The sequence below is a fragment of the Rhinolophus sinicus genome, chromosome 1, assembly GCF_057876585.1.
Source record: "Rhinolophus sinicus isolate RSI-liver-muscle chromosome 1, RSI-T2T, whole genome shotgun sequence".
Taxonomy (NCBI): domain Eukaryota; kingdom Metazoa; phylum Chordata; class Mammalia; order Chiroptera; family Rhinolophidae; genus Rhinolophus; species Rhinolophus sinicus.
The window spans coordinates 15,589,240-15,613,518 of record NC_142501.1 but is presented as its reverse complement, the minus strand read 5'-3'; the positions used below and the strand labels follow the sequence as shown (position 1 = coordinate 15,613,518).

The 24,279-nt window shown below is 44.7% G+C and overlaps 2 protein-coding genes and 1 long non-coding RNA gene across 13 annotated transcripts in view; 1 reads left to right on the top strand and 2 right to left on the bottom strand.

Annotated features, from left to right (window-relative positions):
• Positions 1 to 11,382, top strand: part of RIC8B (RIC8 guanine nucleotide exchange factor B) — a 98,797-nt gene extending 87,415 nt beyond the window's left edge. For 5 of the 10 annotated variants that reach the window (XM_019728441.3, XM_074326258.2, XM_074326256.2 and 2 more), the window contains one exon: positions 7,953 to 11,382. In XM_019728441.3, coding sequence (XP_019584000.1) covers positions 7,953 to 8,064 — 112 coding nt within the window. In that variant the 3' untranslated portion in view covers positions 8,065 to 11,382. Of the gene's footprint in view, positions 1 to 1,226; positions 2,192 to 2,678; positions 2,733 to 7,952 lie in introns of all 10 variants that reach the window. The other 5 variants (XR_012494085.2, XR_012494083.2, XR_012494084.2 and 2 more) reach the window with 4 other exon arrangements.
• Positions 1 to 24,279, bottom strand: part of LOC109445784 (uncharacterized) — a 36,095-nt gene that overhangs the window by 9,695 nt on the left and 2,121 nt on the right. For both annotated transcript variants that reach the window (XM_088796978.1, XM_088796972.1), the window contains exons 2-3: positions 22,100 to 22,206; positions 1,733 to 1,768 (exon numbers count right to left, since the gene is read on the bottom strand). In XM_088796978.1, coding sequence (XP_088653104.1) covers positions 1,747 to 1,768; positions 22,100 to 22,206 — 129 coding nt within the window. In that variant the 3' untranslated portion in view covers positions 1,733 to 1,746. The remainder of the gene's footprint in view (positions 1 to 1,732; positions 1,769 to 22,099; positions 22,207 to 24,279) is intronic.
• LOC148759014 (uncharacterized) lies at positions 17,441 to 22,080 on the bottom strand. Its single transcript, XR_016020808.1, has 3 exons — positions 20,256 to 22,080; positions 19,933 to 20,036; positions 17,441 to 19,284 (listed from the first exon to the last, which is right to left on the bottom strand). It is a non-coding gene; the product is annotated as an uncharacterized LOC148759014 (long non-coding RNA).

Genomic DNA, 24,279 nt, shown 5'->3' with positions numbered 1-24,279 from the left:
TTATATAAAGGAAACCAGTAAAAATTGCTATGACTTTATGTTAATATAAGGTATTTTAACTGTTTTGAAAAGAAAATGATTATAGGTATTCCAACAAATTCTTATATTTAGTGTGATCACATCAAGAAACCAACTTTCAACTGTTTCTTGAGAATGTTAAAGCAACTCCCAATTGCCTTTACAAGATGGAAGGACATGGTGTGGACAGAAGGTCATATGCACTTGTCTTGGGAATATTTTTATCATTTTTTTATGCTAAAAAAAATGTACCCATTTGTACCCAATCCCAAAGCACAATGGTGAGGGCTGAGGGAAGGACCTCAGAATCATTTTTGAAAGATGCAGCCTGAACCTAGAATTTGCTATAGAAAAGCCACCAGGTACTTCCTGCCTCCTGGGTTAGTGGCATAGTGAAAAATTAGTATAACCGGTCAGTACTAGGAAGCCATTAGATGAAAGATGTAATGAAAGATGAAGAATCAAGGTCCAAAGGACACTTTCACAGTACATAACTGAACATATTAACAAGGGGCAAAGATTAAAATATTATTTATGTGAGAAAAAAGGGTTAAAAAGACTTATAAGAATATCATAAATTACTGGGAAATCTGTTGTCCTTCAGTGGATTATGGACTATTCCAGTGATGCTGAAATCCTGAAGTAAGATGCACTCTCAGACTTGGAATTAGAGCAAAGATGACAGAGCTTCTTTCTTGGGCCATCCCAGCCTCCATTCTAGCAGGCATTTTTGGAAAAGCTCTGCATTAATTAAAAGGCTTTATTTATATACCAGGTTTTCATCCTATCTTTCAAATGTGAAAGTAAATTAAATATGAAATGGCTAATTTAAAATGTCAGGGTTCTTTTGCCAAGCCAACCTTACATTAAGAGCAGGAATCCCTATGCCAAAGAAACGGTTCCCAATTATCCCATCCTGGGTTTTGTTATACATTGTGCAGAAGTCAACAAAACAAGTATGTCACAGAACCTGCCTAAATAACAGCCACCCTCATTAAAAACAGAGAATTAATCAGGAGTGACTAAAGGAAGCAATGCCTCATAGGTTCCCCCTCCTTTCTTCCTTTCTAATCATAGAACAAAATATGTTACATAAAAGGATGGGAACTATTATGCAGTACTCAATTAGAGGGAGGTGAATAGGTCTCTAACATGCTGTTTTATCAAAAGAGCAGACCGGTGTTTGCATGACTGTTGTTTCATTACAGACCCTGTCATTAATTCCATGTGTCAATACTGCCCTGTAGTACACAGAGCAGACAAGAAAGAAGAGCCCTTGAAAACAAGGGAATGATTTTTGAGTCGTTATCAAGCTAAGTGGCAAGCGAGAAGCTGAAACTCGTATAGGTAAATTCGAAGGGACTCTTGGGAGATCTGCAAGTGGGAAACAAGAATGCGTTTTACCAACTGCTTAATTATGTCCTGGTTTTCAACAAGTACACTTGAATTGAATGCTTTGTTTGTATTGCACAAAAACATGTGCTGTGGGCAAGAGTATTCTCTTGCTTCCAGGTCAAGTAAGGTGTTTTATACACATACACATCTGGCCTATTCTGGAATGTGCGATTGGGTATGTTAGTATCTGAGCCCCAATATTGCACTGTCATTTTGGGGGGAAAGAGCTACATAGGAACCAGAAGCCCTAAAAAGTGGAACCTTCTCTAAGGTTCTGAGAAGTTGTATAAGCCCAGGGATCCCAGAGGACCATACTTACAGGGAAATGGTGGCTCAAGAAAATGTTAAAATATACCTGGGGGAAAAAAAAACAGACCAGAAAATTTTAAATACGGTATAAATCCCATAATCTCCCACCCCTAAATCTTTAAGAAAGTATTTTTTCGTTTCCATTAGCAGTCCTAAGGGTTAGGCTGGGGCAAAATAGGGTTTCCTTTCTTGGACGTGCTTTATCTGTGTCCTCATGCCTGGCCAAGCCCTTATAGATTATGGTTCCTTATCGTTTAGTAAGATCAAATTTCTAAATGATGTTTCGTTCCAGTTGAACATTCTTGGAGGCTTATCTCTTCCCTGGCCAGATGCCTGATCAGATGAGAAGCCCGCCATGATACTGTCAGAGTGCCTAGAATGGGCTCTTTATCCAGTAGACATCACTGTACTTTTTGATGATAACGAGGGCAGTCTTAACTTGTGTTAAGGCCTGTGTGTAGCATTGAAGGTAAGTATGAAGGAGTTGTTGCTATATGAATATCTTAATCCTGATGCACATTTCAATATACAATATCGTTGTTTAACCCTGATGTATATGTACCTGACACCTAGCCATCCTTTTTAGAGAGGACCTTCATAATGTAGGACCAGTAACTTCATGACATTGCCTGTTTGTTGATGGCCGTGATTGAATTTAGAGCCTTCCTTGTCACCCTTGCCATTGCTTTGAATTACTCTTGTTATCATTCTAATCATCTGCTGATAGTTTTGGAGAAAGGGTTTCTGGTCTTGGTGGATGTCAGTGATAATTAGGTAGAATGCTGTGCTTCACTCTTAGGCTTAGAATATTAAAAACCAAAGCTTAACAGTATTGACTTTTAGTGTCTTAAAACCTAGAAGCTTTTAAAATAGATCAAAATTACATAGTAGCCTAATACTTAGACTCTTAGGACAGAGTCTTGGGGATCATCTTGTCCAACCCCTTCATTTTATAGATGGGGAGACTGAAGCCCCGAGAAGGAAATGACTTGCCCAAGGACACTCAGCAGGTTAGTGGAAGATGTGAGACTAGAGTCTAGACCTGCCGATGCCCATATATGAGAAGCTGAATCTACGCCAATTAGTGGTTGGGAAGGGGCCTGGCTGTGTGGTACGAGAGGGCCTGACTTCTGCTGGACTGTCGGGATGTCTGGTGACATTGACTCATCAGGGAAATAATTACAATTGAAGTAACACAAGAATGATTCCTGACAAATAGTTCTCTACCCTTCTCCATTTATGCCACGATCCATGTATCATAGTCTTTCAATAAACATTTATTGAGCACCTACTGTGTGCCCCATCCTGTACTACATACACAATTCACAGACAGATAAGACATGGACTCTGCCCTCAAGTTGCTTACAGTCTAGCAGAAAACAAGAAATCCCTGGAAAGCATGATGCAGAATTTCCTGTAAAATGCCAGGACCTTCCCTAACTCTGGATCTTGATGATGAAAGTGAATCTTCTACCTAAAAGTCTAGCTTTTCTCTTGGTCGTGGTTTACTCATTAGGAGTCCCATAAAACACCATGCCTTTCCTTTCTGTGAAAGGGCAAGATAGAATCAACTGCACCTAAATTTGGCTCAGACACACTTATGGAGGATCTGCCATCTGCAAGGCACTGCGCTAAACACATGGGGATATGAAAATTGCATAATTAAAGCATGGGACATTTTTAATAAGTCAGAGAGCAATATTGTAATGAGATTCTTAATAAAAAAGTATTCATAAATGTAGGGCCCCTGCAATGGAAGACAAAAATACCTCTACTATAATCCAGATTTGTCAGCCTAGGATTTCAAAGTCTCCATTCAAATTCTCTTTTGTACCCTGTATTTGTTTTGAGCTTTCTTCTGCCTTTACCTCAGCCCACCCAGCCTGCTTGCCAGTCCCTACACACACTTAACTCTTGCTTCTGTGCCTTTGCTTGACTAATTCTTCTGCTGAGATGCCTCTCTGCCCATGAAGCCATGTCCGTCACTGCCATTTCAGTCTGGCCCCGAGTCCATCTCTTGCAAGGAGCCTGTGATCAGCGTCCCCATCTCCCCGTGTCCCTGCCACATGTGCATAGCCCATACGACTGGTGGCATAACGCTTCTGTGGTCTTCATTAAAGCTGCCCATTCTCTGTCCACACCTTGCTGATCTAGATACAACAGCACTTAACGAATGACACAGTCTGTATGACCAGGTCATTTATCAGACCTTTTAGGAATGAGTCTCTAGAGCAAAGATTTCATTTTGCTACTTGTGGGCTGTTCATTGTGTGATAAGAAAGGAAGGTCAGAAATGTTAGGATAGGGGTTTGAAAAGTAACCCTTGGGTCTATAAGAAAAAACAGTCACACATCTGCAAGTGAACCTCTCTCCCTCTGCTCCCAAACAGGCAAGATACCTCCTTCGAACAAGTTCAGTTACGATAAGGGTGTATGGGTGACCTGTCAAGCTAGGGAAAGCAGGGCTCTGCCTGTTAATCACTTCGAGCTTGTTGATCTGCTGTTCTGTAATTCTTTTTCTATTGTTAAATGTGTGTGTGTTTTACCTTCTGAACTGACTAAAAGCTTCTTGAGGACAGGGACCATGTCTTTTATTTCCTTCTGCTTATTCTTCCCCCACATAATTCCCAAAGATGGGGAAACTTTCTGTAAGCACATAAAGGAGAGGAAATGCAACCTGTGGGTTCCACCTGCATTCCAGCCATTGCACTTTCTATGCATAACGACCTTTTGCTGTCATGACAACTCAGTGAGCTGGGTATTCCTATCCCAATTCTACAGATAATGGAGAAGTTCAGAGTTCAAGGTCTTACTGCTGGTGAGTGGTAGATCCAGGATTAGGACCGAGGGCTGTCTGAATCTAAAACCTATGTGTATGTGCCTTTTGTTATACCCCGATAATAACTAATGTTTACAGACCACAGAACTCTTCCATCTACATTATTATTACTATTACTACTACCACTACTAGTACTGTTACTGCTACTACTTACATCATCAGTGGGAAGTAGGGAGAGCTAGTATTATCCTTATCCCCATTTCACAGATGGGGAAACTGAGACTTAGAGACTTGCCCAAGATCACACAGCTGGTAAGTAGAAGAGTCAGGACTTCAGACAGACTTCCTGGCTCCAGATCTTTTTTGTCCCACTACATCACATTTGCACGAATGCATGCGTATGTGGCCAGTTATCACTGACACCTCTCCTCCAGAAATATCAGCAAGTCCTGGTGTCAACGTGGAGCCAAGTGGAAAAGAAAAGAATTCATGCCCTCAGAGGCGCTTCCATGCTAGTGGAGGAGTGCTACAAAGAACCCAAAATATAAATGGGAAGACTACTTCATAGGTGGGAATTAAAATATGGGGCCCTTTAATGTTCTTCATTATGTTCATTGTAAAATGGGATTAGGGAGTAGGAATGAAACCGGTGGACTTGATTTGAACATAAAGCGCCTGGGTTTGAATGGGAAAGCTGGCTGCTTTGTGCAGTTGCTCGCTGGCCCCGCACCATCCAGTTATCAGAGACATGCAGTGCGTTAGTGGTGTCAGGGCGATGGTTTACCCACCCAGCAATTCGTCATTGTCTTGGAAGAATTTCTCTAGTCCCATCTGCTAACCCTGCTCCTACCTGCCCCAACCCTTTTCCCACCCTGCCTTACGGACCCTCACGTCCACCAGCCTCTTCAGACCTTTGAACTTGCTTATCCCTTTATGTTTCATTGCCAGCAGATTGGCCCCTTTTCCTCTTGTATCAGTTATTAGTACATAGTGTCCCCTGTCACAGAGTCCGTCAGCACCATCAGTTAGAACGAGAAACTATAAGAGTGCAGATACCTGTAGGGAATATCCGTGCTAGAAAGGAGTTTTAATGGAAACAGATCATTTCTAGTGCCCCACTGAACGTTTCTACCTGGTCGTCATGCGAGGACCTCAGGCTCTTCACTTTCTTGGGGTGTCAGCATTTCCCCCCCAAGTCTGCTCTGTCCACTATGTTCCTGTTCCAGTGAATGGTCACCAGCCACAGGGACACTCTTACTCCCCTTCACCTGCCAGCCCCCTGCCCTTCCACCAGACCACAGATTGTCATCCAGCTCTGTCTCTCTCGCGCTGTCACAGTGACATCCTAACGACTCGTCTCTGCCACCTGCGTCCCCCATTCCCCGGGCACCTGCCACACTGCCGCCAGAGATTGTTCTCTATAAAACAAGCCTGAATGGGCATTTTGACGGGCAAAGCCCAAGCTCCGTACTTTGGCATTTAGGCCCTTGCAGCCTTATCCCCTGTCCCTGCTTCACGGACCTTGCCCACTCCCCACACATTGGGCCTCTCCCAGCTTTATGAGAACACGGAAACAGAGAAACTGACGCAGTCCACAAAGGTCTGCAATCACATGAGGAGATGGGCCAGACAGGGCCCTTTGCCAGGTCTCCTTTGCCTGCTTCGCCTGGCATAGGCCTCATTGGAGGTGCCGTCCCCACCCACCCAGGCAGTTTGGCGTGTGCTTCTGTCAGGACTGACAAGTTCTGCGTGATTCTCTTACAGCATTGTACCCCATTCTGTTCTAAGTTACTTTTCACACATGTATTTCACCTGCTCAAGGGCAGCAGCTGTGCCCAGTCTCCTTTTCTCCCCAGTATATGACATAGTTCCTGGCATGTAGTTATTGAACAGACACTGCACAGCTGAACTCAGGGTGTGCTCCTCCAGTGCTGTTAGAGCAGTGAATTCGGACGCTGCAGAGCCCTGCACTGGGATTCGGGAGTGGTCCTATGTCCCACGTCCAACTTTGCCACTAAATCTGTGACCTTGGGTAAGTCACTCAGTCTCCTTTATTAAAGGAGGGGGTTGGACTAAATGATCTCTAAGGCCCCTTCACCTTTAAACTCTATGATTCTGACCCTGTTTCTTGGATCAGGAAACATGTTTCCTACTTTCTAATATTGGGGAGCCTCAACGTAGCCAGTCAGCCACCCACACTACTCAGACTTTTCACACTCGCAGAAATGGTCTTCTTGTGCTAACCAGAGCTGCCTAATCAGGCTCCTGTTGGCTTCTCCTTGGCCACTGCTGTTCTGACACCGCCCCGGGATGTTCCATTGCACCCGTAACACCCTCACGCTGTCTGCGGCTGGTCCTTCCCAGGAGGGAGCCCTGCTTTGTGCCGGCCTAAGGGGACAAGAGCAAGGAGGCAGAAGGAGGGCAGGGTTTCGTATTTCCCTTCACTCCACATCCCACCAACTGCTGCCATATGGGTTCTCAGTTTTAGACATGTTTTCAGGGGGTGATGCCTGTTTCCATGAGAAATAAGTTTTTGGCAGCACATGTGCCAACTCAACGCTGCTCTGAAAGTAACGCTGCAGACCTTCTGGGGCTAGGAGGACTAGAGTTAGCAACTCAACAGGTACATTCGCCATAATCTCCATGTAATAAATGAGAGCCTGTGAAAAGATTAAATAAATCTTTCCTAATGCTTTTTGATTGGCTTAATCAATAATTAATCATCTTTAGATGAGGCCGTAACTCGTGGAGTAGATATAATTGGATTAGCTGAAAAGAGGCAGTTGGGGAGCTTTGAAGAGATTAAAATGGCCGTCAATGCTATAATTAAACTGCCACAAACAAAAGCAACTGGGTGTTAAAAAAAGAAGAACAAAGGAAAGGAGAGAAAGAGAGAGAGAGAAAAAGAGAAGGAAAGAAAAGGGAGGGAGAAAGTTGGGGAAGGCCAACTGATTTAAAATGAATCAATAAGTACTTATGTATCACTAGAGACTGGAGAGGCAAATCAAATAAATCTGACAGATTTATTCCATTGAATGAAATCCACATGTATCAAATCAGCCATTTAACTGTGCCTGGCCCACTGGGACAGATGAATTTTGGTAGCTTCCACTTAAAACAAAATGAATCCACAAAAGGAAAAAAAAGAAAGTTAATTATTAAAAACAGAAGAGACCTGCTCCTGGTCCTGAGCCCATTTAGACCTTGACTTTTCATACTTTTAATTGGCTTAGTAGGTTTGGCCTGTGTGAATGAAGTCTTTTATCTCCCTCTTTTTCTTTCCATGCCCCTTTCATCTTTCCTGTTACAAACACACAGAGAGAGCTTGAGGAAAATACTTTGGTTTTTAAAGACTTTTCTTTTTAAAAGGATGTGGATTGGGGTTGGGGGGAGGGGTGTCTGTGTAATGCTGGTGAATACTTTTTTTTTCTCTCTTTTATCTCTTTTTCCAGAGAGGAGTTGCTTAAACCAATGGGACTAAAACCTGATGGGACAATAACGCCTTTGGAGGAAGCACTCAACCAGTATTCTGTCATCGAAGAGACCAGCTCCGACACAGACTGAAAGCGTCACCTGCTCGACTCTCAGTATTGCTTTTATCAGCACCTTTTCTCTGTAGCTCCAGGGGAATCTTTTCTCTAAAACATTTATGCCCTTGCTTTGGCTAGAAACACATTAACTGGTTTACTCATTGAGAAATCCAGCGTATTTAAGAGGTGATCCTGTGTTTTTGCGATATTGAGGCATTCATACAGAGCTGCAGTTAGACGGAGTTGCAGGGGCTAGAAGCAGAAAACAGATAATTCCATGTCATCAGGCTGCAACTGAAGGACTTCATTCTATAAAGCAGCCTCGGTTGAACCTGGCAGATCTGTTTGCCAAGATTCTTAGCAGAAGATTTAGCCGTGTCCTTCCTCTCACTTGTGTGAGCTGCCCCTTCTGGATCTCTCCAGCGGACGGAGGCACGTGATCAGCAGAATGCGCTGCTAACTAAGGGCTGAGACAAGTGACTTGTTAGATCAGGACTAAGTGGACGCCAAGCAGCTGCTCCATAAACCTAGCCCCACTCTTCACTTCATTTCAATTTTGTATAAATACATAGAAATGCACACACGAACACACACACACAGCCCCAGACTTGCAAACTGATTACACTCTAAAAGTTTGTATGTCACTTCTCTAGAACTTCAGAATACATTTCTCCCTACAGAGAGTTATAAATGATGGTTTAGTTCCGAGGCAGCTACAAATGCCTATTTATTCTCCCACGTACCTGAACACTAGTACCATGGAACTGAACCCCCAGCTGTATCATTGCACGGGGAGCATGCATTCTGAGGTCTCGGGGCCAGGAACACGTCCCCCAACCCAGCAGAGGGGACGGGGACTCCTGAGTACTGGGAGTTCTGTGGGCTCTGCTGGGGGTGGGAGGTTAGCAGCACCCTTTTGTACATATAGGTCATTCATACGTCACACGTTTTAAATTGGGGACTGTGTGTGCTGGTGTGTGTGCATTCTACCTTTCTACCAGGTGATCAGTTTAATGGTAACCTTATTTATTTAAAAAAAAAAAAAGAAACACAAATAGTTACTGTTAAACTGATTAAGGCTGTTTATTTTTACTTTTAAAATTGGTCATATGAAGAAGTAGAAAATGAATCATGCAATAGACAGTGGGCCTAGTTAAATCAGTGGCTAAAGTTGAAAAGGGGTTGGTTTCCTTTTATGTATGTATGTATGTATGTACGTATGTATACATACATATATACACATAGATAATGTGCTTAACCACTGCCTTTTAAAACTTTAAATTAAATAAAATATTGGGGTTGATTCAATTTAGCCATCTGTGTGTGTTTCTTTATAGATACATGGGATAAACAATACTATTTCGCAGTTCATGCTTTCTTAAAGTGCTTTTACATCCATATCTCACTTATAATATCCTTTATAAGGTAGGTAAAGTACATGAAGTATTAGTAAAATGTCATTTATCCAGAAGTCACTTCTCTGGCAAAACAACAAATCAGGAATTGAGTTTTAAAAGGCCTTTGAGCCCCAAAATAAATGTCACAAAGTTTCTGGCAGTTTATTTATGGGAGAGAGCCTCAAGAATCTCACTTTTTGCCTCTTTACTAAAATTTGCATATATTTCTAACATGTTTAGTTATCTGGCTTTCCAGCCCACAGAAAAATAACAAAGGCGGAATCTGCTAGATGGAAGGCAGGCCTACTGAAAGCAGCAAAAGGCCAACTGAAAACTGGATAGGAAGGCAGGGACAGTGAAAAACTGGACGCATCGCAAATCGGGGACAGTGTTTCCCGAAGGACATGCTAGTTGGCCCACAAAGTATCTGTCCAACAGTATGGCCCATGGACTAATTCTTCTAAGAATGACCCTGAGTTGGTTTTTAAACAAAATAATAAATCCAGGCTACTCTGTAAAGCTCGGAAGAATACATTTTTCGGTTGTCATCTGAAATACTTGGGAATCGAAGTTCTGAAGGACTCATGTTTTAACAACAGTAAACAAAAGGAAACTTGGCAATTCATAATTTTAGATTAAGTGAGAAAAGCTTAGAAAAAAAAAGAAAATATTTTTGTTACGTCATTCTACAAATGCATTTTTAAAGTATTTTTATAATTTCTATAATCAAATAGCTTTGGCATGAGAGTCAGCTTCCCTAAATGAAGACATGTTTAATGAAATACCATCTTATCAGCTTTATGCAGTTGGTGTTTGAACAGTCCTGTTTACATAGCTGTGATCTGCTTTCAATGAGTTCTGTTTCATTTTCAGTTTCCCTGCCCTGGGCACTAAGCTTTGTTTTTGAAGAAAGAATTTGCAGGGGGACATGTTGAGAGTGACCTCATCTTGCACATGGAAAGAGAACTAACATCTGTGGCATGCTTGCTGCGTGCTGGGCTTTTCATCCATGTTATCTCCTGTAACCCCATCGCATCTCATATTCGAGAGCATCCCTAGAAAGCCTAAGTAAGTTACCCGATGTCACAGCAAGTAAGAGCCACCTGCAGCCAGCCTGACTCCAAGCCCCTGTCCCTCCCCTTGACCACCCTGCCCACCTGGGCCCACACTGTGCCTCCTTACGACTCTGGAATGCTGGGAGAGTGGTAATTCTCAGGCCACTTTAAGCAATAACTGTGTCAGCAGAACCCAGAACTTTGTAAGTTGGGAGGTGACCTAGGGTTGAAGTGTGAGCCAGGAAACTCGCTTGGTTAGTACTGTATTTCAAACAAGGAAGGACCCGGAGTCTGATCCAGACCAGGGCTGCAGGCTCCCCAGATAGCTGCCTGGCATGAGGAGGGGCGGTGATGAGAATATACTGGCCAATCTCCCGCCTGACCTTTGACATGGTGCAGAGGGGCGTGTCCTAGAAATAAGGCACTTGAGCCGCTGCTCTACAGTAACAATCAACAGACACTTGGGACCCGCTTATACACCCAGTGGCCCGGGGAGGCCGGCACATCAGACGCTCTCATCCCTCCTTTATAAACGAGGACACGGGCCATCAAGGTACAAGCACTAAACATCCCCCAACCACCACATCAGTCTTCCCACCTCCCAGTACTAGTTGTCACCTGTATTGACTTCCTCCCCCAACCCCCAATTATAAAAGTAATATATGTGCATTGTGGAAAATTTGGAAAACGCAGAAAATAAGAGTAATTCACCCCAAATCCCAACGTTCGGAGATAATCACTGTTAATGTCAGTGTATTTCTGTCCTGTTTTTTCTATGCATATCTAATTTATTTTACTACAAGATCGGGATCATGCTGTATTTATAGATTGTATCCTGCTTTCTTCTCTAACATAATTGTGAGCATTTTCCAATGTCAATAAATATTCTTCAAAAACGAATGGCTGTATGATATTCCATTATATGAATTGTGGGAAACACTGCTAATTGTTTGCCAGTGTTCTTCCTTACTAACAGAGGACATTCTCACCTCCAGCTACTCCCCCTAAAAAGGTGCCTGCTGTCTCTGGGCGGCAGCACGAGCCTCGTCAGCACCACAGAGAACCAGGAACGAGGACTGGACCAGGAAGAGCACACTCGCTCTGCCATCCAGCACCCGTCTCTGCCATGCAAACACCTCGGTAGCACAACTCATGACACAGGTTAAGTGCCGCGGTGATTCTATAGTTTTTGTCAAGGAGAGGCACTGAAAAACATCAAGGGATCCAGGCGACTGAAAAAAGTCATATGTGTGGAAAAAAAAATAAGACACCACGTCAATCCTGTTTGCTGCTGTGTAGTCCCGTTATTGGCAGTAAGTTTCTTGGAGACAGTCTTCACTGCAATCGCAGAGATGGAGGAGGGTACACAAGGATGGGAGACAGTGATGCTTTCAGGCAAGGTGACACCCAGCAGAGCTATCGGGTATGTGGCGAGCACCATATGGGGAAGGAACAAACGAATGGTGTTCTAGGAACCAATCGTGTGTGCAGGAGGGAGACTGAACTGACAGGCGTGAGAAGATTCAAGGAAGGAGAGGCTTGTCAGGAGGACTTAGGGAGGTGACATTCCTGCTGAGCCCCGGTGCTCAATGAAGCCTAAATCATGCACTGTCTATAATGAATCAGCTTCCCTGTGCTTCTGGAATGGTGTTCATTCTGTAGCATCCTTGGGGGGGCGGGAGGGTAGGAGGAGAGGAAATAGTCACGCCAGTCATTTTCTGCGTTCTGTGTTCCAGATGAACCCTGGCTGAGAAAGGCTGTCCTAAAGAGAAGGTCACCTTTATTCTCCAAGGCTCTGCAGTCAGATTCATGTTTTCTTTTCATTACAACACAGAAAATGCCGGGTCGTAGGCTCCAGCTCTGTCCAGGTATCTGAGACCTTTCCTTTTCCTGCACTGAACATAATTAGAGCTGTGTATTTATTGAACAGCTACTGTGCCAGACTGTGCTAAGCACTTCATAGGCATTTCCTAATTTCATCTTCATAACCATCTTATGAAGTAGTTATAATAATACCCACTTTCCAGATGAGAAAACTAAGGCATAAAGATGGAAGTACTATGTACAAGGCACACAGCCAGGAAGTAGCACAATTTGAACGCAAACCTGTCTGATGTCCATGTAAGTAAATACTATGCTTTGTGTTGCTTTTGCAGTCAGAGAATAATGCAGTAAAGTGCATTTGGGAGAAAAAAAATTCAGACGAGATTAAAATGGGATAAACTGAATCAGAAAAATAAGGTTAACACGTTTTTCCTTCATTTCCATCTCTCTACAATACAGAGAATCCCATTCAGGAGCTAGTCTCAAAGAGAGGCTCCTACAAGCTCTCCAATCCACGTTAATTTGGTCAGGAAACGTTTTATTAGTCGTCTGTGTACCAGGCACTGTGCACGCTGTGTGGGGGTACAGCCACGATTAAAAGTCCCTGTCCCCCAAGGTGCCCAGTGTGAGAAGTCCATACCCAAAACCTGTTAGTTACAAATTGCGACTGGATGCCAGGAGGACTCGGGGGACCGAATACCCAAGTTTCCTAAGTGACGTCTGAGCTGAGCCTGAGCTTGCCACGTGCAGAAGAAAGATCGTCCCCACCAGAAGAACTGGCTCCAACCAAAGCTCACGGGCAAAAAGCACTGGGAGTGTTTACAGAACACAAGCCGTGGAGAAGGACAGAAAGAAAGGCGTCCCGTGTCTCCTAACGGGACACACGATGCGGTGGTACCTGCAAGGGGTAGGCAGGCCAGATGGGGACAGTGGTGGTGGGTGTGGAAAAGGGGGTGGATTCAAGAAACACTTAAACACTAGAATGAACACAGTTGGGTGTTGGAGAAAGGAAAGAAAGAGCTCATTTAAACCCAGATGAGAAGGATCCTCTAAAACACTGACTTCCCAACCTGTGAACCAAGCGACTTCGGGTTTGGGAGCAGGAGGGTGGAGCTAAGAGTTATTTCAAGGCATCTGCAAACTTGTACTGTCACCAAGCATGATTTACACAGTGAAGAAACGATGTCTTGATCCCCAAGTACTCCTGCTTTACAAGTATTGTATGTGTGTATGTGTATGTATATGATGAATAAAAGTTGATTCATAAGCATCACTCAAGTCATAGTATCCTCTTACCCATCTGTGTTGACTGTATTTTCTCAGGAGAAATACACTAATGATAAGCAGCCATCTATCGTGTGGAAAGGACACCCACAAAGTCCAGGCTTAAGAAAACAAAGTCTCATAATTGAAAAGACTTAGAACTCTTGATAACAAGTATCAGAGACTCAAGATGAACTAGCATAGTAGAGGCAGGACACGGGGGTAGGAAGAAGGGATGAACAACCAAGCTGTGGAAAGAAGGGAGATGCAGTGGGGTCTCAGTTACAACCCAAAACTAGGTCTCGTTATATTACGCAGGGAGATAAATTTATAAAATCCATTATTCACAATAAATTAGAACTTCCAAAACTATTATTTTGTCTTCAAAGTTAAAAAAAAACAAAACAATTTTTCTTTCCTTCTGTAACATTTCTAATTCCCTCCTTCTTCACCCCACCCCCCTACCTCAAGATAGAGAAGCTCACGAGTAGTCAGGAACTCAGGAAAGAAAAATACATACTGATAGATTTAAAACACCACAACTTCATTTTACCCAAAACAAACACTCTTGAAAGTAAAAATTTGACTATGGTTTAATGTCTGTGATTTCTGTGTGGTTAAAAAAGAGAGTTACTATCATGGTATTAAATGCACCAATTTTCATACCAAAAGTATGAAGCATACCCAAGTATAGAGGGGTATCAGGGACGGCCTCTGGTTAAGTGCTATCTGAGCAGAGACCTGAAAGCAGGGAAGAAATAAGCCAAGACACTCTCTAGGGGTCTGTCCAGGTCAGGGAACAGCAAGTGCAAAGGTGCTGAAGGAATAAGGGACCTGCGAGGTGCCCCCTATGCCTGGAGGAGGAGCCAGGGAGAGCAGACGACGTCAGAGAGCTGTAAGGGCCAGATCACGTAGGCCGTGGGCTGCATAGCGAGCCCACACAGAATTTGCAAATAGGTGTTCGGAGTCTCACTCTTACATATAAAGAAACATCACGTGTCAATGGCTATTTAAGAAAACATGAGAAATAGTCCAAACCAAACAAAAGCAGGAAGCCAAAGAAAATGTCTACAAAACTATGATTAATTAACATTATAGACTTCAACTCTGTTATCAGAATGGGGCCAATTAACTAATCGATAACTAAACATAAGTAAATTTAGAGCTGAACATACAATTAAATAAAGTAGAATTAACTCATAAGCAGTAAGGTCGGTAGTGGGACAGTTTGTTTTAAAGCATTCTTAGGTTACTCAGAAAAATACATGACATACTGGTAGGTGCCCAGAGTATAAATATTACAACTATTTCGTGAAATATAGCTGGGAGCAAGGCAGCTCTGGGAGGGTCAGAAAACTGAGGCCATTGGGTTTCAGGCTTCTTGCAATTCCTGTGCTTGTTTCCACTTGGTTCTCCCTTATTTATTGTTTTGATCAAGTTTGAAAAAAAAAATTTCTCACCAATCTTTGCTGTATTTAGGGCGACCAAGGGAAGCGAGGTTTTTTCTAAGCTTGCACAAAAATGCTCATGAGTAGGAAAAACCCAGTCTTCTTGTGTCTCCTTTATTCTCACAGCAGCACCACAACACTTCTGACACCAGATTTGGGGGGTGCGGGGGGGGACAAAAAGCAATTCTCTGAGACCAGCTGGGTGTTCTACACTTTAGCTCAATCCTGACACCACCTATCTAGACAGATCCTCAGATCCCACAGGTAAAGGGCTCAGCCCTACAAGACTGTCTTCCCCCCGATTTCAGACACCAGTCCTAAATGCAGGTTGTCCTTTATGCTTCTGACCAACCAGCTATAGATGGGAGGTTCCAGTGACCCCCCTCTCCTTGGTTTCGATTGATTTGCTAGAGCTGCTCACAGAACTGAGAGAAACGTTGTACTTACCAGATCACCCATTGTTATGAAAGGACATGACTCAGGAGCAGCCAGATGGAGGAGATGCACTGGGCCAGGTGTGGGGAGGAAGTGCGGGCGTCCACGCCCTCTCCAGGGGCACCCCTCTCCCAGCACCTCCACGTGTTCACCACCCTGGAAGCCCTCCGAACCCCACCCTTTTGGGATACTTATAGAGACTTTACAGCACAGGCATGATTGATTAAATCATTGGCCATTGGTGATTGATTCAACCTGACCCTCCTCCCTGGAAGTCAAGGGGTGGGACTGAACGTTCCAACCCTTTAATCACCTGGTTGGTTCTCCTGGCAACCAGCCCCCACCCTTAGGTGCTTTCCAAAAGTCACCGCAGTAACATAACAAAATACACCTGTATCGCTTTCATCAAACCCTTAGGAAATTCCAAGGGTTTTAGGAGCTCTGTGCCAGAAATGGGGACAAAGACAAATACTTATTATACATAGCAATATCACAGCTTGCTCTCGTCAGCAGCAGCGTCAACCAAAGGGGTAATAGTAGGAACCAAACTGTGAGAAGCACAGTGAAGGGAAACCTCAGGACAGCATTGTAAGTACTTCCGCTGTAACTCTCTCCCCTGGAAAATCTTCCAGAGTTAAAATTCTAGAGCTCTTCATCTATATTTTATTAAAGAAGCCTGGCCTTCCTTTCCAGGACCCTCCCCAGATCAGTAGTGTACAGTGTTGTTTTCTCCAGTGCCAACACAAGACAGGTACTCTCGGAAAAGAAGACGTGCAAGTATTACATTATCTCCCTGCGCACTTACGGCAAAAGGTAAGGATTCTTATACCGTTTAACTGATGCGAAAATTGAGGTTCAGAAAGATAAAGTCACTTGCCCAAAGTCACAATGCTGGAATTGGCAGAACGGGAATGTTATGCCCATCTGTGTGACCCCAAAATTATGTTTTACATTCTCCACACTGATTTGCGGCTGATTCTTAAACCTGTGCAAAACCATGAATCTGGCAAGTAAGCAAGAAGGAAGGAAGAAATACCGCAGGGAAGGGAAGCCATCATCAACCAGTCTCCATTTCTCACCCCTATGTTCTCAGGAATCATAAGAGTAAAGGTAAGACGTGCTTACCTGTGACACTAAGAGCTTTGTACTGTGTATGACTCATCTCATTTCAGGCCTCACAATAACCATAAGGCACCGCCACTGTTACTCTTGCTGATTTGCAGATGGGAACTGGAGGCCTAAACAGTTTAAGTCACTTAGCAGTGGAGCTGGGCTCAAACACAGACGGGCAGATCCTAAGCGACGCCCTCTGCCCATTGAAGGGAGCCTTCTCAGCTCAGCAGCCTGATCCAACATGCCTCCTCTTTATGCATGTCATCTAGGGAGCTTTTCTGAGCATCCCTTGATACCGTTTGATTTCATTTCTAGTTTCAAGTCTGAATGTCTTGGAAAACTGTCCAGCCAGCCACAGAGCCTAGATATCCTATCCTGGGCCCCACGTCCTGATTCAGAATCAGTTTCATCAAACATTTCCATGGACCATCCCGTGCCTGCCACAGTCACACCCTACACATGCACTCATTTGTAGGTCCCATCAATGCTGTGTGGGGACAGTTTTTCCACTTCCACCTTCAGCTCCCAGACAGGGGCACTGAGGCACAGAGAGGTGCGTTAACAGAGCTAGTAAACTTCAAAGCCTGGACATGGGATCCACCCCCACCCAGTCCTTTGCCCAGAGGCAGAGCCAAGTTCTGATCACAAGAGCAGACTGCCCAGCGGTGGGCAATAAGGGGACACCTCTGGCCATCTTCCTTGAACGTGGTGTGTTACATTCTCTACTCTCTCATCATAACCCAAGCAATCACCACATCAATATCCCATTTTAAGATTGCTGAGAGGGTCCCAGCTCTCCCCTCGCCTACCCCTCACCTTCCACACACCCCTCCTACCCCCTGCCCTCTCCCCCTGCCCCTGGTCAGGCCCAGACATCCAGGGACACACGGGTAGCCTGCAGGCAGCCCTCTCCACCTCTGGCAGTCCTCAGCAAGCATGGTAAGAGTTTCCTATGCCACCAGGGTTGAGAAAATCACTCATCCTGAAAGACCAGACCACAAGCCTCCTAGTCTTAAAACTTCTGAGAGAGAAGCAAAAGGAAAAAGACTCCACTGACCCGCAGCTAGGGTTCCTGGGCCACTTATTTCACACACTGTTCCCTGTAAGGAATTGGAGATGGAGTGTGTGTCCTTATTTTTCTTGGTGTCAATTAGCATAATTTAAAAGGCAAAGGGGGGAAAAACTGCGTATCTGTGTGACTGCTTTCACACTTTGAACTTTTCGTCCTTTGGGGCTGATTATGGCCGAGTGACCCATATTTAAAAAGCATTTACAATAAAATGATGCACTTTCTTTTGTGCCATCGGCTTCCCCGATGAAAAGCAAAAATGTTTTAAAATTGTCCCTTGTTTGTCAGCGGTAATGGCTGTGCTACATTTCAGCTCGTCCCCCTTGTGGGCACAGAAAGGGAAGGGTAATAAAGGGCACAGCTGTAGACACTTTATGGCCTGCTTGGGGGGTGAGCAGGGGGAAGGGGAATGGAGGCAAGAAACAGATTGACTGTGTGTCAACAAATGCAGCTGGGAAAAGAGAAAGCTCTTCAAGACCTCTGCGACTCAAAGTCCAAGATAAACGATGTTCCTATTTGGAAAGGGAAAAAAATGGAGGTGAAATTCAATAAAGGCTGGCTGAAAAGAGAAGGGTTCCAAAGGCTTTTCTCTGCAGCTAGGCAGCTCCCAAGAGAAATGAGCAAAAGTGGCTCTAGGAGAGGGGGGTGTGCAGCCCAGAGACACAACAAAGCCACATCCTGGCCAACGCGTTACACTCCAGGCCTGGCAAAGCTGGGCTCCAGGGAGCCCCGCCAGGTCGGGGGTGGGGACTGTCTGGTTGAGAGAAATGCCCCAGGAAACTCTGACACAGCTCTACCTCGGGGCCCATTTAGGCATTTGGGGAAAAGACAGAAAAGCATAAGATGACCCAGAGGCTGAGTCATATTATGATAGAGAAAACACTGCCCTGGGGGGCAAGTCCCAGGTCTGGCACTGACCAGCTTGGAGAGGGGCACGTCTGTGGCCTCTCCGCAGCCCTTTTTTGCTTATGACAACTTTCCCTCTGTGGGGGCAGAGCCCCAGAAAGTAGTTTCCAGGCTCTCAGCCTCACATAGACAGGTGCTGGCTCAGGTAGTAAATGGCCAACTGTGATTGCATGGCCATCAGCTGTGGCTAGTTGGCCGTCAGCTGTAACCAGTGAGCCATTGGCCACTAATATAACTGCTGTGGCTACGCTAGCAGAGAAAGAAGAGAAGGAAAGAATGGGGGCTAGCAAGAAGATGGCGGCTGGGCTGGCAAGTGTGGATGGCGGTTTGTGGACAGTGTGGATCCAGCCTCCAGTGAGAGTATAGTGCCGCCAGAGAGAATATAGTGGTATGACTCCCCTACCTATGGCTCCGTGGGTGTTCCTTTTTGGCCTCACCATATCCTGCGTTCTTGTATGGGGAGTGGGAGCAGAGACCCCGCAGGCCGTCCCGCACGACAAATGGCGCAGCGAGCAGGGTCTCCCGCACGACACCCTCCCATCATCTCATATGAATCTCGCAAACACCCTGTGAGGCGAGCTGGGATCCTTGGCCCCCAATTTACAGAGCAGGAACCTGAGGTTCAAGGAGGAGAAGCACTTGCCGAAAGTCACGTCCCAACAGTGGAAGAGGCAGGATTCCCCTTGGGAGCATCCACCTTCTGGAGCTCGTCCTGGTGTGTCCTCTCGGCCCGCGGGAGACAGTCTGCCTCAGAGAGAGGAGAGAGAAGCTCTGCTTCACGGGAAGCCTGCGGAGAAGACCTCCAGAAAGGAGTAGCTGAGTTTTCTGGGCACAAACCCTCCCTCACAAGTGATAGGCAAGCTGTATCCATGAGGATGCAGGGAGCAGAAACCTCCAGTCAATCTGGCTTAAATAGAAGGGAACAAACGACCCTCGGGAGGTTAGTGATTGGCAAGGAGCATGAAGAGGGCTTGAGGGGCATCCTACATTGATGAGATGTGCACGTTCCTGTATGTATGTTACATCTCGATGTTTTAAAAATACAGACTCTGGAGTCTGCACACAAACACAGGCTTGGATCTGAGTCCTTGATGTATCAGTTACTGGCTTTGGGCAAGTGATTTCTCCTCCTTGAACGTCAGTTTTTCATCTATTATATGGGGATAATTATAATACTCATGCAACAGAGGCTCGTGAGCGTGAAATGAGACAATACATATAAAGAGCTTGGCACAATACCAGGCACATAGTAAGTGAGCAATAAATAGTATCTATTATTGTTGTTATTATTAACAGCGATGAGAGTGTCTCCTCAGGCACTGAGGGTATTGGCTCTGAAGGGCCTCAGGGGTAAAGCGAGCAGTTTTAGGGCCGATGGTGAGGGGAAGTCACCTTGCAATGAGCTGGCGTAGGCCAGGAGGAAAATGGCAGACTCCACAGGATAACTCAGACCAGTGCTTCTCAAACTTCACTGGACATGCAAATGCCCTGGGAACCTGGCAAAAATGCAGATTCTGATTCAGTGGGGCTGGGTGGGCCAAAACTTTGCATTTCTAACAAAGTACCAGTGAAGCCAATGAGGCAGACCATACTTGGAGGAACAAGGCTGTCGGTCTTGGAGAATGCATGAGTCAGAGGAATTGAGAGAAATTTGGGGGGAGGGGTTAGTTTTCCCACACGTGGCTGGGGACAGATCTAGACATATACAGTAGTACCTCAGTTTGCAAACGTCTCCATTGATGAACATTTCAGGTGACAAATGCCATAAACCCGGAAGTAAATGCTTCGGTTTCCGAACACACCACGGAAGTCGAACATGTCACGTGGCTTCTGCTGAGTGCAAGATCCTGAGGCCTAGCTGTCAGCTGTTTTCCAACGTTTTAGAACTCGAACGGTCTTCCGGAATGGATTACGTTCGAAACCGAGGTACCACTATAATGTGATGTAGCTCCTATAATAAATGCCGTCTCCCATAACGCACACAATGGTTCTCCCGGATTCAACCCTGACTGCCACACCTGTATGAGGGAGAGTTTTCTCTTTTAAATTGAAAATATGAGACAGGCAAATCGTATAAGGAAAGAAAGAGAAGAAGAAAGGCAATTTGAAACTTCAGAAAGTGAAAAGCTATGCACACACACGCAAATGTAATCAAAGACAACTTGACTCGGTGATGAAGAATGGCTATTGAGTTAAAATTGTTAGAATCAATGAATAGACAAAGTACAGAAGGCTTAAGTATCATTACTGAACAGAATTTAAATGTATCGATCGTAATGCGAAAATAAAAGTTCGAAAAATGCAAGTGAAGAGAAAAGAGCTGACGGGAAGGCAGGGGCACTTAAAAAGTCATTTTAGGAAGTGATGAGTCAAACAATACAGATAAAACTCTATTATAGTTTATAGAAGTGGGTGACTCGGCTGGACCCATGGCACTAACTGCTTAGAGAGTCCTTAAGGCCCTTTAGAAATCCCTGTCCCCACCTCCCAAAATCTGCTTAGCTCAATCTCTCATTATTCCCAGTGTGAGCCCCACTCCCCACACCCCCAACCATTTATTGAGCAAATACATTTTGAGCACTTATTGTGTGTCAGGCCTTGGCAAACAGTAGTAAACAAAAAGATGTGGCCCTGTCTCCAGGGACCTTATAGTCTAGTTGTTGGTAGGAGACAGACAATAATCAAGTAAATGAACAATTATGTCATCACAAATTGGAGACATGCTAGAGAGAAAATAATTGGGCGAGAGGTGGACATAGAAAGTCTGGCATGGTACAGCTTACTTTCCTCAAGAAAACCAAGGACCTATCAGATCCCTTCCAATCTTGAATTTTTTTTTTTTTAATTCTAAGATGTCTCTGACCAATCCCCCAGGGTAACCCGAAATCTGCAATTTTCAGTACTTTTGTTCCAGCTCTGTACTTTAATTTTGGTCTCTGGACCAGGGTCTGCAAACATTTTTGATTGCATATGTCATCAGTAACAACCTGAGTGGCACATACATGCTTTTTGTAAATGTATGTATTCATTTATATACATAAACTACAGTATAAATGGACAGTCTAAACCTGTGCTAGCCAATACAGTAGTCTCTAGCCACATGTAGCTATTTAAATTTAATTTAAATTTTAAAAAATTTAAAAATTCAGTCTCTCAGCTATACTGGCTACATTTCGAGTGCTGACATAAAACATTTTCAACATCACAAAAAATTCTACTGGGTAGTGGTGTCCTAAAAGTTGTACCAAAATAGAAACATTTAAAGGGTACGATAAAAATTAAAATAGAAATTCCCACACCTCCTGAAGATAATTTAGCACATTCCTGGAAGACACACAACTCACCCCCTTCTTTCAAGATGACTGCTTTAGACATCTGATGCATGTAGCGGATTCAAAACCAAAACCAAAACTCTTCCTTCTTAACAAGTATGTCTGACGTTGTTTATCCAAGTAAGTATTACTCCAGTCCTGATATTTCTCTTCCCCCGTCCTCACCCGCTACATTCAATATCCAGCCACACTTACCTAATCACCATTCCCCGACGTGCCCTTCATACCTGCCCAGACTACTCCCGAACGACGAATTCCCACTTCTCTGTTTGGTGATCTCAGCTTTCAAAATCCACCTCCAGGTCACCTCCTCTGTGAAGCTTTCCAAGAGCTCCTAAGGGAAAAAAAAAAAAGTGATTTTTCTCCTTCCATCATGCTTATTGATTTATTAACTCAATAAAGTGGCTACAATGCGCTCGAGTGTGGAGATTGACACAAAGGTATGTAAAGAGGTTAGAATAGAGCAGGGCACGCTGAAAGCTCTGCCCAAGTGTGAGCTATGGTGGTGATAAAGCTGCTGCTGCTGCTGCTGGATGTTGGAAAGAGAGAGGTGACTAAAACACAAGCCAGGATTCAAGAAGCCTAGAGCTGCTGAGGAGGCCCCAAAGGAATTACAAGACAGTGCAACCTGTACCTTGTAATGAAGCACAGTGCTTTGTGGGATCACCTAGCCAGGATTCTAATTACCTAGACAGTTTACGTTCCGGACAAGGTCAGAAAAGTTCCTCCAAGGAGGGTGTCTTTAGTCCGTTCAGCTGCTATAACAAAACGTGCTACAGACTGGGTGACTTATAAACAACAGAAATTTATTTCTCACCGTTCTGGAGGCTGGAGGTCTGAGATCCAGGCCAGCACGGGTGGGATGCTGACTTCTCATTGCAGCCTCACATGGTGGGAAGGGCAAAGGTGCTCTCCCGGGCTTCTTGTGTAAAGGGGCTAATAATCTCCTTCATGAGGATGCCACCCTCTAGCCCTGATCACCTCCCAAAGGCTCCACCTTTAAGTCCATCACATCGGGATCTTTTTCGTGGCGCCCCGGAGGCCATCGGCTGCTTCCGGATGAAGGTGAACATCTCTTTCCCAGCCACTGGCCGCCAGAAACTCATTGAAGTGGACGATGAACGCAAACTTCATACATTGTATGAGAAGCATGTGGCCATAGAAGTTGCTGCTGACGCTCTGGGTGAAGAATGGAAGGGTTGTGTGGTTCAAATCAGCGGTGGGAACGACAAACAAGGTTTCCCATGAAGCAGGATGTCATGACCCATGGCCGTGTCCACCTGCTCCTGCGTAAGGGGATTCCTGTTACAGAGCAAGGAGGATTGGAGAAAGAAAGTGCAAATCTATTGGGGGTTGCACTGTGGATGAGTGTTCTTAACATGGTCAATGTTAAAAAAGGCGTGAAAGATATTCCTGGTCTCACTGATACTACTGTGCCTCGTCGCCTGGGGCCCAAAAGAGCTGGCAGAATCCGCAAACTTTTCAATCTCTCTAAAGAAGATGATGTGCGCCGGTATGTTGTGAGAAAGCCCTAAACAAAGAAGGTGAGAAACCTAGGACCAAAGCACCCAAGATTCAGCGTCTTGTTACTCCATGTGTCCTGCAACACAAACGTCAGTGTATTGCTCTGAAGAAACAGCGAACTAAGAAAAATACGAAGAGGCTGCAGAATATGCTCAACTTTTGGCCAAGAGAATGAAGGAGGCTAAAGAAAAATGCCAGGAACAGATGGCCAAGAGACATAGGCTGTCCTCTTGGGAGAGCTTCTACCCCTAAATCTGAGTCCTGTCAAAAATGAGATTTTCTAAGAGTAACAAATAAGATCAGACATCACATCTCAAAAAATAAAAAAGATAAATCGAATCACATCAGGCACTAGGATTTCAGGTATGAATCTGGGGGCGACCACAAGCATTCAGACCACAGCCAAAAGAGCACAGAATGTAGTTGTATAAATACAAATACATATTCCAAGAAGCCACCAAGGTTCCCACTTTTCTGCACTACCCTTTGGAAATCCCAAAGAGCCAGTTTACACAAGGCTTGGGTCAAGCCTCGTTTCTGACCCAAGAGTTCATGACCCAGCTTGACCACCCATCTTGTTCAGGACACCCTACTGGTAAGTGCCAGGATTTGGGTCTATATCTGACTAGGAAGCTTCCGGAGGGAAGTGTACCCTGGCCCCCAGGAGACTCACATAGTCCCCTGTATTTTCCTTTCACAACACTTCTCACAATTTGTAATTACATGATTATATATTTGTGAGGATGGTTTACGGTCTGTCTCCCCCACTGAGCTGTCCGCAGTTTGCCCATCACTGCATTCTCCGGGCAGGGCGCTCAGGAACGGTTCAGCAAGCTTGCCCGACAGTTTCATGGGGCCCACGCTTCCGGTCTCCAGATCCCGC